The sequence below is a fragment of the Patagioenas fasciata genome, chromosome 25, assembly GCF_037038585.1.
Source record: "Patagioenas fasciata isolate bPatFas1 chromosome 25, bPatFas1.hap1, whole genome shotgun sequence".
NCBI classification, from domain to species: Eukaryota; Metazoa; Chordata; class Aves; order Columbiformes; family Columbidae; genus Patagioenas; species Patagioenas fasciata.
Genome location: NC_092544.1, coordinates 4,008,228 through 4,025,249, shown reverse-complemented (window position 1 = coordinate 4,025,249; position 17,022 = coordinate 4,008,228). Strand labels below are relative to the sequence as shown.

Sequence of the window (17,022 nt, the reverse complement as noted above, 5' to 3'; positions counted from 1 at the left end):
GGGTGGTGGGGAGGGATGGCACAGCTCCGGGAAGCCTTTGTAGCCTGTCTGGCTTGGTGGAGAATGAGCAGGCGAGCGAGCACGCGGGGCAACCACCAGTATACGCTTCCCTCGGTCCCTGCCTGCGCTGGGTGCTGGAGATGCAGCCGCAGCACAAACCCAGCTCGTGGGACGGGAGCACCAGGCATCCCAGCTGCCGCAAAGCGCCTGGCACTCAATCCCATGGCGGTATGTGTCACCCAAGAGTGTTTGCACAGCTGTGCACGCTCGCACGAGCCCGTGCACATGCGCTCGCCGCTCCTCGGAGCGCCCGTTTGCTCGGGTACGCACCTCCATGGCCGTGCCCCACACGTGCCCCCGGCGCCATCGCCCCCGTCACCTGCAGCGCAGTCACCTCTCACATAACATGGCATCCAGCATTGAGGAGATCTGCTGGGAACACAGTCCGTTCCACCCGCAGCACTGTGTTTTGTTCCTTATTTATATCCCCCGGGGTGGTGCCACAGGTGGGTGATTGTTCCAGCTGACAGCCCGAAAGGCAAAGAAACAAGATTTAACTTCCTGCTATTCAATTAGAGAAAGTGAGCATTCATCACCAGCTGCTGGCAGGAACGGTCCCACCCGCCGCGGAGGGCGCAGGAAAAGCTCTTTTCGGCAGGAAAGGGCCTGCTGCCGCGGCACCGTGGGCTCGGCACGGCTCACAGCGCCGCTCCCAGAGCCCCTCGGTAAGGCTGGATGCTTCCCCTCCTTTCGTGTTCTCTCCTGGGGTCGTGTGGTTTGGGGGGACTCTCGTGGGGAGCAGCCAGGTAAGGAGGGAAAGCCGCGAGGTTGTGGTGCTGGAGGGAATGGCAGCACAGCGGCTTCACCCCGGCTGAGGGTTGGTGGCTTTGGGAGCCCTTTGGATGTGCATGTCACCTCCTCTGTGCCCAAAGCCCATCTTGACCGAGCCAGCAGATGCCAGTGGTGTGTGGAGGGGCAGGGGATGATCCCAACCCGATAGAACGAGCGTCGGGAGCCTCCTTGTCCCTATTTCCCACACACATCCGCACTCCCTTGTGGTGTTTTGTAGGCTGGCGATGGGGAGGAGAGTGCGCGCCCCTGTGAGCTCCGTGTCTGGTGATGAGGCTGCTTCCACCTTCCCCTGCACTGACTCTGAGCCACCCGCTCACTGGGGCCTCATGGAAACCCCCGCGGTGAGGGGCCTGGGGCTTTTGGGGGCTCCATGGCAGCTCCCTGGGAACCCAAGGCCATTTATGCTCCAATTTCTTTCCTCACTCATCCCCTCCTGAGGCCGATCCAATTGGAAAAAAGCCTCCCACTGCCTCCTCTCCCCATCCCTTCCCTGTGCCATCTGTCCCCAGCACAGCGACAACTTCACAGCTCGGCGCTGGTGGCGTTTTGCTTAAAGGTCCCTTTGTGCACCTCTTAGCTGGCTCTCTATTTTTAATCCCTCTGTCTCCGCAGGGGCTCAGGGTATCTTCCAAGCTGGTTGTGATCATCGGGGCTACAGTTGGAATCCGTTTCGCGTTGCTGCACCGAGCCGCACGCAGGCGCGTACGTTCACATGCCGACACGCACGCCGGCTGCCGCGCCAGACTTTGCAGCGCTGTCACTCTCCCTCGTTTGGAGAAGACGGACACCCCGCTGGGTAGGGCCGAGCTGAGCTCAGCACCTCGCACGAACATGGGTTATTACCCCAGATTAAGAAGGTAACACGCCGCAGCCAAGACAATCAACAGCAATTAGCCCTTTTGGGAACTCGACTTGAAATGCTGCAGACGCTCTTCCGTGCGTGCCGATTGCTCTTCCTCCGGCCCTTTGGAAGTGACGTGAGTTGGACATGCCAAACCACTGGTCATGTCTGAGCAGAACTTGGTGCCTCGTGTCATTTCCATGAGGCTGGGAGGGCTCGGGGGGGATGTCTGTGAGCGTCAAAGGCACTTGTGTGCCCAAGCAGTGAACGCAACTGCTGTCATTACCCCTGCAATGCCATCTGGCCAGCAGCGACGCAGCTAGAACCAGGGCTGTGCGCAGAAGAACATTTTACAACAGAAAGCAATTAAACGAATAAAGCCCTTTTTAAAATCCAGTAATTAAAAACAGGCCCTCCCCCTTGTTTTCCTTTAAAGCTGAAAGTTGCTGTTTACTCATTTGCTTTACAAAGTGTGCCTTGTTGTGGCTTCAGAAGAAATGAAAGTTTGAAGTGGTTAGAGAAGAAAGGCTTTGGGGCTGGTGCGTTCCAGGCAGGGCGGAGGGGCAGGGGCTCTCCAGCCCGGCTTGTTTGTATTTGTTCTTGTCTACTCACAAGATCGCTAAACACACATTTAACAAGTAGTGAAACTGTCTCCCAGCCCCATCTCTCCCCGGGTTCATGAGAAGAGGCCTGGCACATTAGCATCGCTGGGGGAAGGGGAGGGGAGAACGGGCCTTTTGAAGGGTTGGGGTTTTGGGGCTGAGCTCCTGGTGCAGGCCAAGTGGCAAACAAAGGCTTTGTGTTCCCCGCAGCCCTGGGGACTGGCCCCGGGGCAAGGCCAGCACCTTGCTTCACCAGCTATGGGTTTTCCCATCCCGGCTGCTCTCGTTGCGTTAGCACGGGAGCAGCCGTAAGGCCACGTACCACAGCGGGTCACCTTGTCCCTGTCACCCTCTCCAGCTCCCAAACATAAGGGAGGAACAGAGCTGTGCCCACCCACAGTGAGTTTCTGACCTCGGTTTGGGCTCCCGGAGGAGCCAGCAACCCCGGCTGTCAGCAGGGCTGGCGCAATATTAATTATGCTTCTCTGCAAATGAGTGCCCGGTGCATTAGCATCACGATGGGTGGGGACACTGAGGCATATCAAGGGCAGTCAGGACTGAAATGCTGGCGTCGTCTGGCGCTAACTGTCGGGATGCACTGCTGATTCTGGAGCTGGAAGGCAACCCTGTCCCTGGCTGACCTGGGGACGCGGTGACAAAACCGCCTCACCCCCGGCATTCCCGGGGGACAAGCGCCGTCTCACAGGGCAGAAGGGAGAGCGGGGAGAGCAGCATCTCCGCGGTGTCCCAGCTCGTGGTGCCACATCCCGTGGGGTTTGCAGGGCTGCCCAAACCGAGCGGCATTGCCGGCCGCCGTGGGGCAATAGACGTGAGGACACAGCGCTAAGTTTCAGTCGGGCCCCCAAGCAGATGCAGGATCTGCCCCGTCCCTGCCTGGGGAAGGGTGAGTCTGCGGGTTTGTGGGAAAATGTTGGGATTTTTCCCTCCCCTGGACTGCCCCTGGCAGCGGCTGGGCCGGCTCTGAATTGCGTGGGCCGGGGAAGTGGGGGGGAGTTAACAATTGTAGTGCCTCTGGCTTGGAGCGGAGCCACGGCAAACAATCCTCTGCTGGCCGCACTCCAGATCTGACAAAACACAGAGGTGCTATCGTATTCGTACCTATCCGCTTTCATCCCAAATCACCTCCCGAAAGCCCTGCGTGATTCTCCTGTCTGTGATGAATCCCTCTGCTCAGCCACAGAACAAGCCAGCCCGTCCGCAGCGCTGCAGCCAGGAATCCCGTCCAGCATCCCTGCGAGGCCTCCGCTTTTGAAATTACAGCTGTGGATCTGGCAGCCAGTGGTGGGACCTGAGGTTAGGAGGTGACGTTGACTGAAGACGTGCGGACAGGGCATTCCAGGCATGCACGGGGTTAAATCCAAGGTGTCAGTTCACGGGGAGGTAACAGATACCTCCTGCTCTTCACTGCCTCTGGCTTTCTAGAAGCCTTTGCCCTCCCTCCCACATTCCAGCTGCTGCAGCTTTTCACAGCTGGCCGCTCTCCGGGGACATTTCCCAGAGCTGAGCAGGAGGGAGGGGAGAGATCAGCCCCTGGTCCCAGCGATTTGGTGGCCGAGCTGTCACCCCCCGGCCAGGGAACCTTGGGCTGGAGCCCTTTGCCCCCAAGAACAGGCTGGCACAGCCAAACCTGGGCAACCCCAGCTCCCTGGCAAGGATCCACCCTCAGCCTTGGCCCGGGGAGTTTTTCCCGCTGCAAAGACAGGACATCAATCTTCGCAGCTCACTTATTCCTTGGCCTCCGAAGCAGGGTAGCTAATTAGCGCTGGGTGTGATGGATGGCTTAGCCCGGTCCTCGTGACACCCATCCTCTGGAAACGGTTCCCACCGCGCAGAGACACAGCCAGCCGGAGTGGGGGGCGGCTCTCGGCAGCCTCCGGAGTCCCCGAGGGTCTCCCGGGGGTCCTGGGGACAGGGATAAGCACTGCCCAGTGCTCACTGAGTTCCTAGAGACTGTGCAGGCAGGGAAACAGTCCTGAACACTGGGCCAGAGGTGATAATTCAGAGCCTGGGGAGAGATTTCCCCTAACAACTCCCTGGTTTGGCTGTGGCGAAGCCCGTAGCTCCCTGGGGACGAGCAGACGGGCTCTGGGCAGAGGTTGGTCCCCCACCATTTGTGGCTCTGAGCCTGGAGCCAGGCTTTGCCACCGTGGGAACAGCTTGCACGGGCGCTCGGTGGGATGCGAGAGGGTGGCAGAAACCCCATTTCCGCACTTGGACCCCATCTCCCCTTCCCCAGCACCACTTCTTGTCCACAGCGGGGCGGCTCTGCTCGCTCTCTCCCATCAAACGTGGGCGACGCTCATCAAAACCCAGCATCTAAACCCGCTTAATCCTTCCCTGTCATCTCCACTGAAGTGATCTGCGAGGGGTCTCAGCAGCATCTTCGGCTGCTCCTGGGCGCAGCTCATCCCGGGGGGCTCCGCATCCCCTCGCCATTCCCCTGGGCTTGCTGAATGAGCACAGGCTGGAAAACAGATCCGATTACAGGAGAAGTGGGTTTCGGGGCCCCGCTCTGTTCATAATGAAGTGTAATCCTAGAAAAACATGTTGCCAATTACACTTCAATTGAACCCAGATAATGGCGCTTAGACAAGGCCCAGAAAAGACAGAATCTGGGCAGTGAATTCCTTTCTAATGGAGAAGAAAAGTGTTCCTCCGTGGCAGGTCTGGGCTCCGCTTGGTTCAGGCTCATTGTGATATGAGTAAGAGCCTGAAATAACCAATCTCTGGATCCCATTTAAATGGTTTTATCAGTGGAAAGAGTATTAATCTCTCAAAAACACATGTTTATGAGAAGTTTAGTTTGGAGATGTACGTATTTTCAAGTGAAATCACTTAGGAAAGGGAGGAGGAGTGAGTCTCGAAATTACTAAAATAACACATTTCTAATTCTTCTGGTTCGAAGTAACTTTTCATTTTGAAATGCAAGCTAATAACAGCTCCATTTCTTGACCAGTTTTTATAGCGAAAATGAAAACATCAAAATCATAGAAACAAAGCGCTATAACCTAAAGCAAACGTTTTATTCTCATTTTTGGGGCGTTTCAAACACTTCTGAGACATCAGCTTGGGCAGGATGGCTGGCTCAGGTCTCAGTTGTTTTAGCCGTGGAGGGAGGATGATGTGGTTCAGTCCTAAACAGAAGCCGCGGGGGCCGTGCCTTGCCCTGCCCCGTGTGCTGGTATTTGGCTTTCGTGGGAGCTGCTTGCACAGCGCTGGGGATTGCAGGGCGCTGGGGATTGCAGGGTGCTGGGGATTGCAGGGCACCGGGGTTGGCGGGGCCAGCGCGGCTGAGCTGGCAGAGATGGCTGCGGCAGATCGGGAGCACCCGGCCGCAGGGGAGATGGGTGCCGGGGTGGCTTGGCTGGCCCGAGCAGCGACCGACGGGGTTGTTACTGCCACCACGGTCTTTGCAAACTAAAAAAAATGCTTTGGGAAACCCACGTGCTGCCAGATCTCAGCGCTGATTGATTTTTTCAAAAGAAAAGGCATTATTTTTGCACTGCGAACCTCCACTTGAGCTCTCTCCCTCCTCCCCTGTGTCTCTCTCTCCCACACGCACACGTTTTTGCTGCCTTGGGGGATTTTAGCAGCGCAGGGCTCTGAAAAACAGACTCCTACCTCCTTCCCGCAAGCCCGGGGAGAGCAAGATGCTCTCTAGATGCTCAGCCAGGGGTCAAAGTTTCCAGCATTATGGAATGAGACAAGAAAACAGCAATTCAAGTGTCATAAACCCTAAAGTTGGGCTTTGGTCAGTGTTTGGTTTACAGGGTAGGTCTCAAACCCCACGGCAGCGCCGTGAGCGCTGGAAGATGCTCCAGGGCTGTGGGAGCATGGCAGGGGGCTGAGCTCCCGATAGGACCATGGTGACAGCGCTGAATCTGTCCTGATGCCTCCAGCTGCCCTTCTGACCATCGGACGTGGCCGCTAATTAATCCCAGCACCGCGCTTCGAAATAAGCTGGTTTCCGTCTGAATCATAAAGTCTCCAAAAAGTGGCTGCGCGGCGCGGGGCCGGGCAGACATGTGTGTGCGTGTGTGGGGCTGGATGTTGATTTTTTTTCTCCCTGAAACAACACAAGGCTTTATCAGTCCCATCTCTTTCCCACGGTTTTCTGTTGCCAGTGAGGTCACTGGTCCCTTTAAACTGGGGCTGAGGCCAATGTGCAGCGGGTGGAAGGGGGGGTGGTGGGGAGAAGGGGGGGACTGTGGGCAGAAGGAGCGGGGCGGGGGGGGACATGAGATGGTTCACACAGGCTGTTCCTTTTACAGGAAGACTTGGGATTTCGAACAGCGAGCGGGAGGAGGCGGGGGGGGCGGAATGGGGATTTGGGGGGGGGCCTGGGAACCTGGGAGCGCCGGCGCGGCCGCGTAATCCGTCACTCCCGGGAGATGTCTCATTAACCCATTAACCGGGGAGGAGGGAGCAGCCGGGGGTGTGAGGCTGAGTGCGGGCAGGGGAGGAGCCGGGCGGGGCAGCGCCAGCTCCGCCGCGCAGCCCGGGCAGGGGCCGCACTTCCCCGAGCAGCGCGGGGAGCGACGGTGGCCGCGGCCTCCGGGGACACGCGTGGGAGCAGCTCGCCGAGCCCGCCGGCCTCTCTGCTCCAGGATGAAGCGGTTGTGCGAGGAGAGCTCGTCCGACACGGAGTCTGACGGCACCATCGATGTGGGTCGGGAGGAGGAGTACAGGTGAGGGGACGCGGTGGCCGGGGGTGGGACACGCTCGGGGTTTTGGGGTTCACACTGTGGGGCGGCTCTCGGTGGGAGAGGAGCTGGGGCTCTTGAACTTGGAGAAGAGCAGACTGAGGGGCGACCTCATTCGTGGTGATCAATATGGAAAGGGGCAGTGTCAGGAGGATGGAGCCAGGCTCTTCTCGGTGACAACCAGTGACAGGACAAGGGGCAATGGATGCAAACTGGAACACAGGAGGTTCCACTTAAAGATGAGAAGAAACTTGTTCGGGGTGAGGGTGTCAGAGCCTGGCCCAGGCTGCCCAGGGAGGTTGTGGAGTCTCCTTCTCTGCAGACATTCAAACCCGCCTGGACACCTTCCTGTGGAACCTCAGCTGGGTGTTCCTGCTCCATGGGGGATTGCACTGGATGAGCTTTCCAGGTCCCTTCAACCCCTGACATTCTGGGATTCTGTGATCCTAGGGCGGTTCTGGGCACGGTACTGGCAGCACGTCCCTGTGAGCATCTCGGGGTTCGATAGGGACGCGGCAGCGGGCACAGGGGGTCACCTGTCACCTCACTGACACCCCCCCAGGCTGGGCTGGTCCTGCCCTGGGCGAGGATGAGCTGGGGGGGATCACTCCAGTGGTGCTGGTGTTAGGAGCGACCCGGCAAGGAAACCCAAGTCACATTACAGGGATTAAAGCTGCGTTACGAGCAGATTGCATTCACGAAAAATGTCCCGTTATTGCTTTAACCTGCCTGCTGGGGAGAAGGGCGGCTCTGAGCTTCGTTAGTGGGAGCGTGGTTGCTCACAGATCTGTGCACCCCACGATGGGGCAGTGCCTGTCCCCCCAAAAAGGCACTGTCGGCTGCCTGGGTGCTGCTGCAGCCCCAGCGCTCCCAGGAAACGTGGAAGAAATGAGGAGGTTTTACATGAGAAATGCTTCTGCTCTGCTGATGCATTCATAATGCACCAGCTGGGGCTTTGATCTGTTAACGAGGAGCCGGTGCACCCTGGCCAGAGAAGGGTGCTCCTCTTGAAGTGTGAACTTCCAGTGTCGTGGTTCGCAGGCTCCATCCCATCGGCTTTGGGGCTTTGCTGCTCGGTGAACTGGTGAGGACAGGACCTCTGCCTGGCTCCCCCCAGCAACATCCTCGGTCTTCGGACCGCGTTTCCCCGGGCGGCAGCTCAGCTGGCAAAGGGCATCCCCAGCCCCGGGTTCCCGTGCTGCGTCAGCCGTTCGCGGGCATGCCCGGGCTCTGGGCGTGCAGACAGCACCGGGATGAACGAAGGGCTCTGTTATTTGTTCTCATGCAAAAATCAGCTGCTTTTGAACTATTGTTTCAGTAGCCAATGTCCCCCTCCCTCCTTCTGTGTCCAGTGAGGCCCCAGATGAATTAATTCCCTTTTACTGCTCGATATCGTGAGCAGAGAAGTCGCCCTGCCCGGTGCCAAGCTCAGGTTCTCATGGGACTAATCCACGCGTCTGGTTCTCACTGATATGGTCACAGGCAGAGCCGGGCATGTCCGACACATAAAGTCCTGCACAAATTCACCGACCCCTTATGCAGTTTCCAAGTGCATCAATATTTAACGTACTTTCCTGCTGCACATGAAATATATTCCACCTCTTTCCATCAGTGTAGTAGTCTGTAGTACCCTGATGGATGAAACTGAGGGATTGTCATAATATTTTATGTCAGTCAACACTGACAATGAGTTTTCGATCTCTCTTTGCTGCTGTGAATACGTTTGTCTTCTCAAGCCAGCGGTAGAATGTGGTGGTATTTGTGTTGTTGCTCGTGTCACGCAAACACATGGCGCGGAGAGCTGCTCCTGCCCTGCGGAGTTTACAGCCCGAGTAGCACGGGATGCTGGCGGATTGGGAGAAATGAGACGCGTCCAGAGGGGAGTGAGGGGAGCGCTGGGGTGGAGGAGGCAGCCGGGCTGGCCGGGGCTCCCAGCCCATCGCCCAGCGGTCGCGTGGTTTGGATGAACCAGTTCCCCCGCGGAGCGGGGCTGAGTCACCGCGGTGTGAGCCGGCGCTCGGTGCGTGCGGCGAGTTTGGGCTCCAGGTCACTGCAGAAGAGCAAAATACTGCTTGGTTTTGGGCTATTTTTTTCCTTTTTGTTTTGGATAAGCAGCTTAAGTTACGCTGTAGATTACAAAATCAAGCAAAGAGCAATGTTAATCATCAGAGAGAATATAGTTATGGTATCTTTTATGTGGTTCAGATCTGTCAAACATATTTTTTAAAGATATTCTGCAGCGAGCGAGCTCTTTATACCCACATCTGGAGCTCACAAAGAGCGATGTGTTCAGACAGCTCTGCAAAGAGAGTTTCAAAATGCGCTGTCAGAGACTCCTCGAGCGCGTACTCCAAATTCCTGCGCTGCCGGGAGAATCAACACCTACCCCTTGCATGGGTAACACCCCAGTGTCTGTGTAGAGCCCGTTTTCACATCATATATGCTCATTGCATGTGTGTTTCTATACACGGGCAACGCGTGTTTGTACTTGCGAAGCCAGCACCTCTGCCCGGAGAGAGCCCACCCAGCAGACATTCAAATCGGGTACCTGTATGGAGATGAGCGGAGCAGGCAGTAGAAAAACGTGTTATTTCATTAGATGGTGCGAAACCACTTCTGAAAGCGCCTCGCTTGAGCCCAACAACGTGCATTCTTAATGGGCTGAGTCGGGTTTAGTTTTTGGCTTGGTCTGCCCCTGCAGAAACGTCTTTCACAGGCTGCTATTAGAATGCTTCATCAAACTGAAAAGTGTTTTGATTTGATGGGGTGAACCCAAATGCCCCTTCCCGGACTTGTAAGTGTTCAAGGCGGTCCTGAGTCCCAGCGGAGCGCGGTGCTGGCCAGGGTTGCAAATTGCTGTCTGCCTGCCTGTTAACGGCCCCGTACCCAATTTCATAAGGCACAGAAATGGCTCTGAGCCCATCCCACTTTCCAGGGGGAGAAACCTGCTCAGGGGAGGTGGAAAAACCCCGAGCAGAGGATTTCCCATGCCTGGTTATCCATCCTTATGGAGACTTCACCTCCACGGCGACCTATGGATTGAACTTTGCTGTCGTGGCTCTGAGATGCAAAGCTCCGCAGACAGGGCAGGCTCAGACACGAGAGGTTTGCACGTGGAGGGCAAAGTGTTCACAACTCCAGAGCTCGTATCGCTGCTTTTCCAGATGAGATGGGAGGTGATGGGCAGTTTGGTGCCAAAATCTGTCCCAGGCTGGTGGGAGGGGAGCGAGTGGGATTTGAGTCTCTCCTTGGCTCCACGTCCCCAATTCCTGAGCTCTGTGTTGTGGCTAAAAACGAGATGGGAACCACAGAAGACATTATTCAGGGAGGGAAACTGCAGATGGCAAGAGTGTGTAAAGCAGATGTGCACCAGAGGTTCTCTCCAGCTAATGCAAGAAATGATTCCCTCTTCTTCCTTCCCAGCCACGTTTCCAGGTCTGTGTCTCCCACTACGACGTCTCAGATCCAAGCCAGGAAGAAGCGGCGAGGGGTGAGTCCCATTTGCGGTGACCAGGGCGGTTACTGGGAGGTCGGGCTGGTCCCGGTTGTGTGACAGAGCTGCCCGGGACATCCCCCATGTGTGGGGACACTGTGCAAAATCAACTCTATGCCATTCCCTGCTCTGTCTCCTGCTGAACTCTCCCCACAGCCAATTGGGAGATTTTTTTTTGCAGAGGTTTGCCCTCAAATCTGGCAGAAAGAGGTGGAGATGGGGTGGAGAAGAGCGATTTCACCTGGGTTATCCATGGTATTTTCGCTCAGCCTTTGCACCCAAACCACTTATTTACGTGGCCCTGTTCAAAGCGCCTCTCTCAACCTGCCATTTACGGCTTTAAACCCGCGAGCCCTGGCCGTAAATGACCATGTTTTCTTCTCCCCGCTTGGAAATCGCCCGCAGATCATCGAGAAGCGGCGCCGCGACCGTATCAACAGCAGCCTCTCGGAGCTGCGCCGCCTGGTGCCCACGGCCTTCGAGAAGCAGGTGCGTGTGTCCCCCATTTCCAGCCGTCCTCCCGCTTCAAGGGTAGAGCCCCCAGAATGAGCAAGTCTGGAGTGCTTCTGTGTCTTTCTTATCATCATCACTCCAGGGAGTAAGTAGGTGGTGAAACTGGGTGGGAAAATAATGTTACCAAATATTTAGGAGCCCCAGCGAGGGTAAATTCAATCCAGAAAATGTTTCGCGGATATGAAGACGTACAGAAACGGGGAGTTTTCAATTTGCGTCAGGGGATCTTGGGAAGGAGCTCCATCTTCTACTCGCTTGATGTAAAAACCAGAGTCAATGCCCTGGATGGATGCCCCACTCCAGTCTGAGCACTCCTGGGCTTCAGGGGAGCTTGGGGAGGAGATGAGCAGGAAACCCAGCTCCGGAGAGGCATAAGCCCCGTAAAATGATGAATTGCTCTTTTTTTCCTGCCTCCAACACACAGGGCTCGTCCAAGCTGGAGAAGGCAGAAATCCTACAAATGACAGTAGATCACTTAAAAATGCTTCACGCCACTGGAGGAGCAGGTAAGAACCACTCTTATAAATGTATGGGCGAGGTGAAAATCTGGAAGGAAAATTCCCCGTCAGCTTCACAGCGAGCGGTACCTTGGCGCTGCCATGCTTGCTGACACCAGCCAGCACCAAAACCCTCTGGCCCTGCCTGCTTCCCAAGGGAAATCGTATTTTTGAGGGAGAACAGATGGACGTTTCCTGCCCTGTGGTTTTTCTTATGTCTAACATATGGGTCAGCATCCCGTGCGTACATTTGGAAGACTGGGGTGTGTGCTCTAGGGACGGCAGCGCTGCTGCTGTCACACAGCCCGATAAAGGCTGCCCAGCCAGACATACTTAGTCCTGCCCAGAAATGGAACTGGCTTCCAGAAAAACGTTATTAAACTCTTCACCTCCTCCCTGGGATACGTTTCCTGCAGAGGCTGAATTCTGCATGGGGACTCTGCAAATAAACAAGGCTTTTTTCCCCCTTTCTGTTCTTTTCTTTGTGTGTGTGTGTCACTTGGTTGTTATAAGAAGAGAGAGGGAGCCCTGTGCAAAACTCAACAAAGGTCTTATTTGTACTGAGACCTCAGTACAGACCCTCTGGCCTGTTCCAGTTAACAGGATGGAGATCACAGCTCCAGTAAAGAAGCCTCTGGCTTGCTCACCACCCATTTTTGGCTTGCTGGGGACATTGCTGGCATCCAGGCTTTGCTTCAGAGCTGTAACTTGGGCTGGAACATTTGTTTAGATATTCAGTTTGACTGCACTGCAACAAAGGGCTGCATTGTCATGAGAGACCCCGTCAAGCAAAGTGGTCCAGTGCTTTGCTCTGCTGTCACATTCTCTGCTTTATTACTTATCCTCTCCCAAAGCTGCAAGTAGGGAGCAGAAGCCTAAAAATCAGCTGTCAGTTGCATTTTGTCTTGTTGATTTTTGTGGCTTTGAGCTTTCTCAGCGCGGCACTCTTGGTTTTGCTGCTGTCCTGTGTCCTTCAGCCAGAGCTGTCTTTAAATGAAGGGTAAAGATTGAGACGCAGGCAGAGGAAAATAGCGCCCATCTAGCCCAGACTCATGTCTCCAGCAGTGAGAACTGATTCTTCCTGAGCACAGTTAATGAAACCTCTTATTCGTCTCGCATGCTGGAGTAAGAGGCTTCATGACCCTGGCAGTTTTCTCCCGATGAGATAACCGCAGATGCTGTTCTCACGTCCAGCGCTTTGGGGCACCCACTTGGCTATCTGCTTCAGGAACATCTCACGGCAGCAAAGTGCCTCAAGTGAAATACACAGCGTGTTAGAGAGGGTAGTGAAATCCAAGCGCATTCCTGAGCTCTGCACGGACTTAGTGTCACCCGTGTCCTCTCCCTGTAGGTTTCCTGGATGCTCGCGCTCTGGCCGTGGATTACAGGAGCATCGGTTTCCGCGAGTGTCTCACTGAAGTTGTCAGGTACCTGGGCGTCCTTGAGGGCCAAAACGCCGCCGACCCCATCCGGCTGCGACTCCTCTCCCACCTGAACAACTATGTGGCCGAAATGGAGCCTTCGCCCGTGGCGTCATCCCTCGTGCCCATCCAGACGTGGCCGTGGTCCTTCCTCCACAGCGCCGCCGGCCCCGTGCAGATCCCCAGGAGAGAGGCTGCTCCTGCTCCCCTCGTGTTGACTGCATCTTCCCTGGCTTACCCGAGCCCCGCCGTGAGGCCGGCTCCCCTGCGCCGCGTCCCCGGCGACATGCTGCCGTCCCGCCGAACCTTCCTGGCTGGCAGGATGGCTTCTTCCAGCCGCAGAGCCCGAGGCGCGGGCTCGGCCGTGGCCGGAGCAGCCGTGCCCAGGATGCCGTCGCCAGCGGGCGTGTTGAGAGAGGGCTCGTCCAAGAGCGGCCAGATCACAACGTTCCTCTTCTCGCCGGCTTCTGCCAGCGTCCCCGTGCCACCCGCTTACACGGCGCCTCCCGCCTTGGGTGCTGCCGCACAGGGACCCGGGATCAGGGTTGGGACATCCAGGATCTGCCGCTCCTGGGCGACTGAAATCGGGGCTTTCTGACCCACTCCTCCCCTTCGGAGATGGGAATTCTTCAGCACTCATTGCCCACAGGCCTAAGAATGAACCCAGCTGAACAGGCATCTTTCCTGCTTTGCAGAAGCCAAGGATCCGTAAAGAAAATTCTCTTTACTCTTCCCACCCTCCTCACGCCGCCCTCCTTGCCTCGCCATCACATGTCCTCTCCCTCGTGATGCCTGCAAACGTAAATCACGCCCAATTCGATGCACTTGTCTGCACGCGGCTGGATCCAGAGCTGCAAGGGAGGGGGCACCCGCGGACCCCAACCCCGTCCCTCCTCCAGCAAACCCCAGCATCGCTCCCCTTGGGCAAACAGCCAGCCTTGAAATACCGTCTGATTTCCCTGGGGACTCAGAGCTGCCAGACACTTGCTCACACAGATTCTATTGGGATGGACGCAGCTCAAGCCCGCTCCCCAGCACCCCCAAGGCAGGTTAGAGCCCCTCAGCTCCCTCCACAAACTCCTGCTGATCCCTGTGCTTTTTTCACCACGTAACCAGCTTTTCCCACCGATGTGCTCTTGAGGCGGAGTGAGGCAAGAGCTGAGCAGGGCTGGTTCCCACAGCCTGGCCGAAATGCCGCTGTGTCCACAGGGGGAGGTTCTGCAGCCCCTGCTCCGCACCGGGGTGTGAAGAGGCGAGACAGAGGATTTCAAAGGGATGTCTGTAACCCAGGGGAAGGCTGTGACGGCCAAAGTGAGAAGAAAAACTTTCCCCTCTGCCAGTCCCCCCGCTGGAGCCGTCTCTCCTCCATCCCCTGCTGACTGCAAATGGGTCGGCCAGGCTGCGTTTGAAGTGCCTCCCTTGCTCTGTCCCAGCCCTGCATCCCTCACCCTCTTCCCCCCACAAAGTCTCTTGTTTTCTTTCTTCAGCACCACGTTTTGGTCTCACGCTGCTCATCCCTCTCCCCAGGCCAGGACCAAACCCCGCTGAGGTTTCACCGCAGACCTCGGCAAGCTCTGGCTCTGCACTTGTCCTGCTTCACAACAGCTTTTTCTGCCTTGGCCCGTGTGCCCCTAAATAACCGACACAGCAGATACGCCTCTGCTCGCCCGGCTGTCCGCCCCTCCTTGGGGCAGAAAGGAACAGAAACCTGAAGCTCTCAAGCTCCTGTGTGATGTCCCCAGCTCGCGTGGTGGCCGGGGCAGGATGTCCCAGTGCCCCCCCTTGTCTGAACAGCCCCCGCTCCCTGGATCTGTGCCTTGATGAGCTGGGATACACGTGCAGAAATGCCCATGCCGAGGAGTCTCGCCCACCTCTGCAGCGCTGTGACGCGAAGAGAGAGAAAAGCGTGGGAAGGTCAGTGCAAAGAAACATGAAAGAGAGGGAGAAGATCTCTCCCCACGCCTCAGGTCAAACGCGCAGCCAGTGAGACTGTGGATGAGCTGGTGGTTGCGTTCCTACGGGTTGTATCTGCCACGTGCATGTTGCTGTGTGTATCTGCTCTTGTTTTAAAAGTGAGTCCCTCACGGTTGTTTTGGTGAACATCATTGCACTTAACGCACACAAATGCCTTCTCTACTTCTCGTCGCCCTTGTCCTGAAGTGCCAGAATCACCCAGGAACAACATATTCCCTTTTAATGAAGGCAGAGGAGGTCCCCGCGGACCCCGGTTGTCCCTGGGGCCGGTTGGCACGCTCGAGCTCACAGCAGCTGGCCCGGCCTCACTCCACACTGTGCAGAGCTGTTAGATTCACAAGCTGTGACATCCAGCAAAGGTGTCAAATAAAAGTCTTTCAAACCCCTGTCCTGGTTGTGAAATGTAGTGTCGATGTGAATCTGTTCTGCTCATCCAGCCTGTGTGGACGACTGATAATTTTGTGGCAGGTGAGCTTTTTATTCCTGAAAAGCTTCAAACCAGGTAAGACGTAGCTTGTAAAGGTGGTGGCATTATAGTGGCCACTCTTGGTAACTCTGGTCCCATGACTTTTTATTTTGCAACGCTTGTCCTGAGATTGGCAATAAGCCGTGGCTTGAGAACAAATCACTTCATTTAGCTACCAGCATCCCCAAAAATATCAGGGAACAAATGGGATCCAGCAGAACCTCGCAGCCAGACTCCGAGACTCGCCTCGGGCTCCTGACCTTTTGCAAGCAGGACCAGAATAATCCCTGCTGCTTCTTGCTGTTGGGAAACGCTTCGGACTAAACACAGAGGCACAGTTGAGAGCTTGGCTCTGCTCTGAGGAAAGGACCAGTAAATGATCCTGCTCGTGAAAGATGCTGGGAGAATTTTCCGGGGAATGGTGGGAATTCAACTTCCTTTCCCATAACTCCTTCTCGCTCCAAAACGCCTTTCGAAACCGCTCGTAAATCCCTGCCTTAAGTGCTGTGGTGGGAATTGCTGGAAGGGAGCGACTGCAGCTGTGATGGAGGAACGCGGCGGCGTCTGCAAGCGGAGAGGAAACTTCAGGAGCAATAATAGGGCTATTGATGAGGGGTCATCCCGCCAGTGCCTGTGCTGGAGACGGCGGTGGGAGCCCAGTGCTCTGGTGTGGCCTCGGCCAGTGAGAAAAACCAACTTACCCTCTGTGGGAGGCAGGCAGACAAACCAGCCCTGCGGGCCACAGTGCTAAAACAAAACAGAGACCGTGGAAAACAAAAAGAACCCCAACAAAACACTTCCTGATCCCTGCGGATCAAACGGGAGCCGGAGCGGGTGGGAGGGCATCGGTTCAGGCCCGTGGGGTTTTCTCCCCACAGCAATGTGGTGATTAGAGCAGTAACCCGGGACTGGAGCTTCATTTTTCTTCTTTTTCCCAGGGTTTTCCTTAGCCTAAGCGTCTCCTCTACCACATCCTGGCAAACTTTTGATCTACCCTGTAGGGGAAATCCCCGAATTCTCCACGCGTTCTTGTTCATCCTCGTTCTTTAGGTAAAAAAAAAGTCATAATGAAGAGGCCTTTGGGAATGTGTGGGCTGTGTGTTAAACGCCCTGTCCCGCTCCAACCCTGACACCGGTGAGGCTGGAACGAAACAGGGTCCTGATGAACGAGCCTTCGTCTGCTACTTGGAGGGGACAAGGTTGTTTGCAGGCTGCGGGAGATTTGCAAGGCAGCAAGTCCTGCTCTCCCAAATGTCTCTGCATGAAAGATGTTGCTTATCTCAGTCCAGCCACTGCCTGCCCTGGGTGAAACGCTCTTGCTTCTGCGGTTTCCTGCTCGCAGTGCAATCCCGGCTTGCCCTCTACTGGTAAAATCCCACAGTTAAGGAGGAGAAATCCTAAACCAGAGCCAGCATTTGGTTGAAAAGTTGCCATCTGTGCTGAAAAATAGCTGCTCTTTCACGAGGACCATCAGCGATCGGGGTGACGCTCAGACACACGACAGCAGAGCGGCTTGGGAGGCCTCTGGGCGATGGGTCTCACATCAGCAGCATTGATTGGGAACAGATCGGTGAGATGAAGACATTAAGAGACGTAACCTTTGCTCCAGGAGCTGCTGAAGGTCTTGGGAGGGTGAACT

General features: G+C 56.1%; 1 protein-coding gene across 1 annotated transcript; it reads left to right on the top strand.

Annotated features, from left to right (window-relative positions):
• Nucleotides 1-6,738: 6,738 nt before the first annotated feature.
• HEYL (hes related family bHLH transcription factor with YRPW motif like) lies at nt 6,739-15,319 on the top strand. Its single transcript, XM_065857382.2, has 5 exons — nt 6,739-7,004; nt 10,443-10,509; nt 10,918-11,001; nt 11,450-11,531; nt 12,874-15,319. Exons 1-5 carry the CDS (start codon nt 6,925-6,927, stop codon nt 13,539-13,541), a joined length of 981 nt encoding a protein of 326 aa, XP_065713454.1. The 5' UTR covers nt 6,739-6,924; the 3' UTR covers nt 13,542-15,319.
• Nucleotides 15,320-17,022: the final 1,703 nt, after the last annotated feature.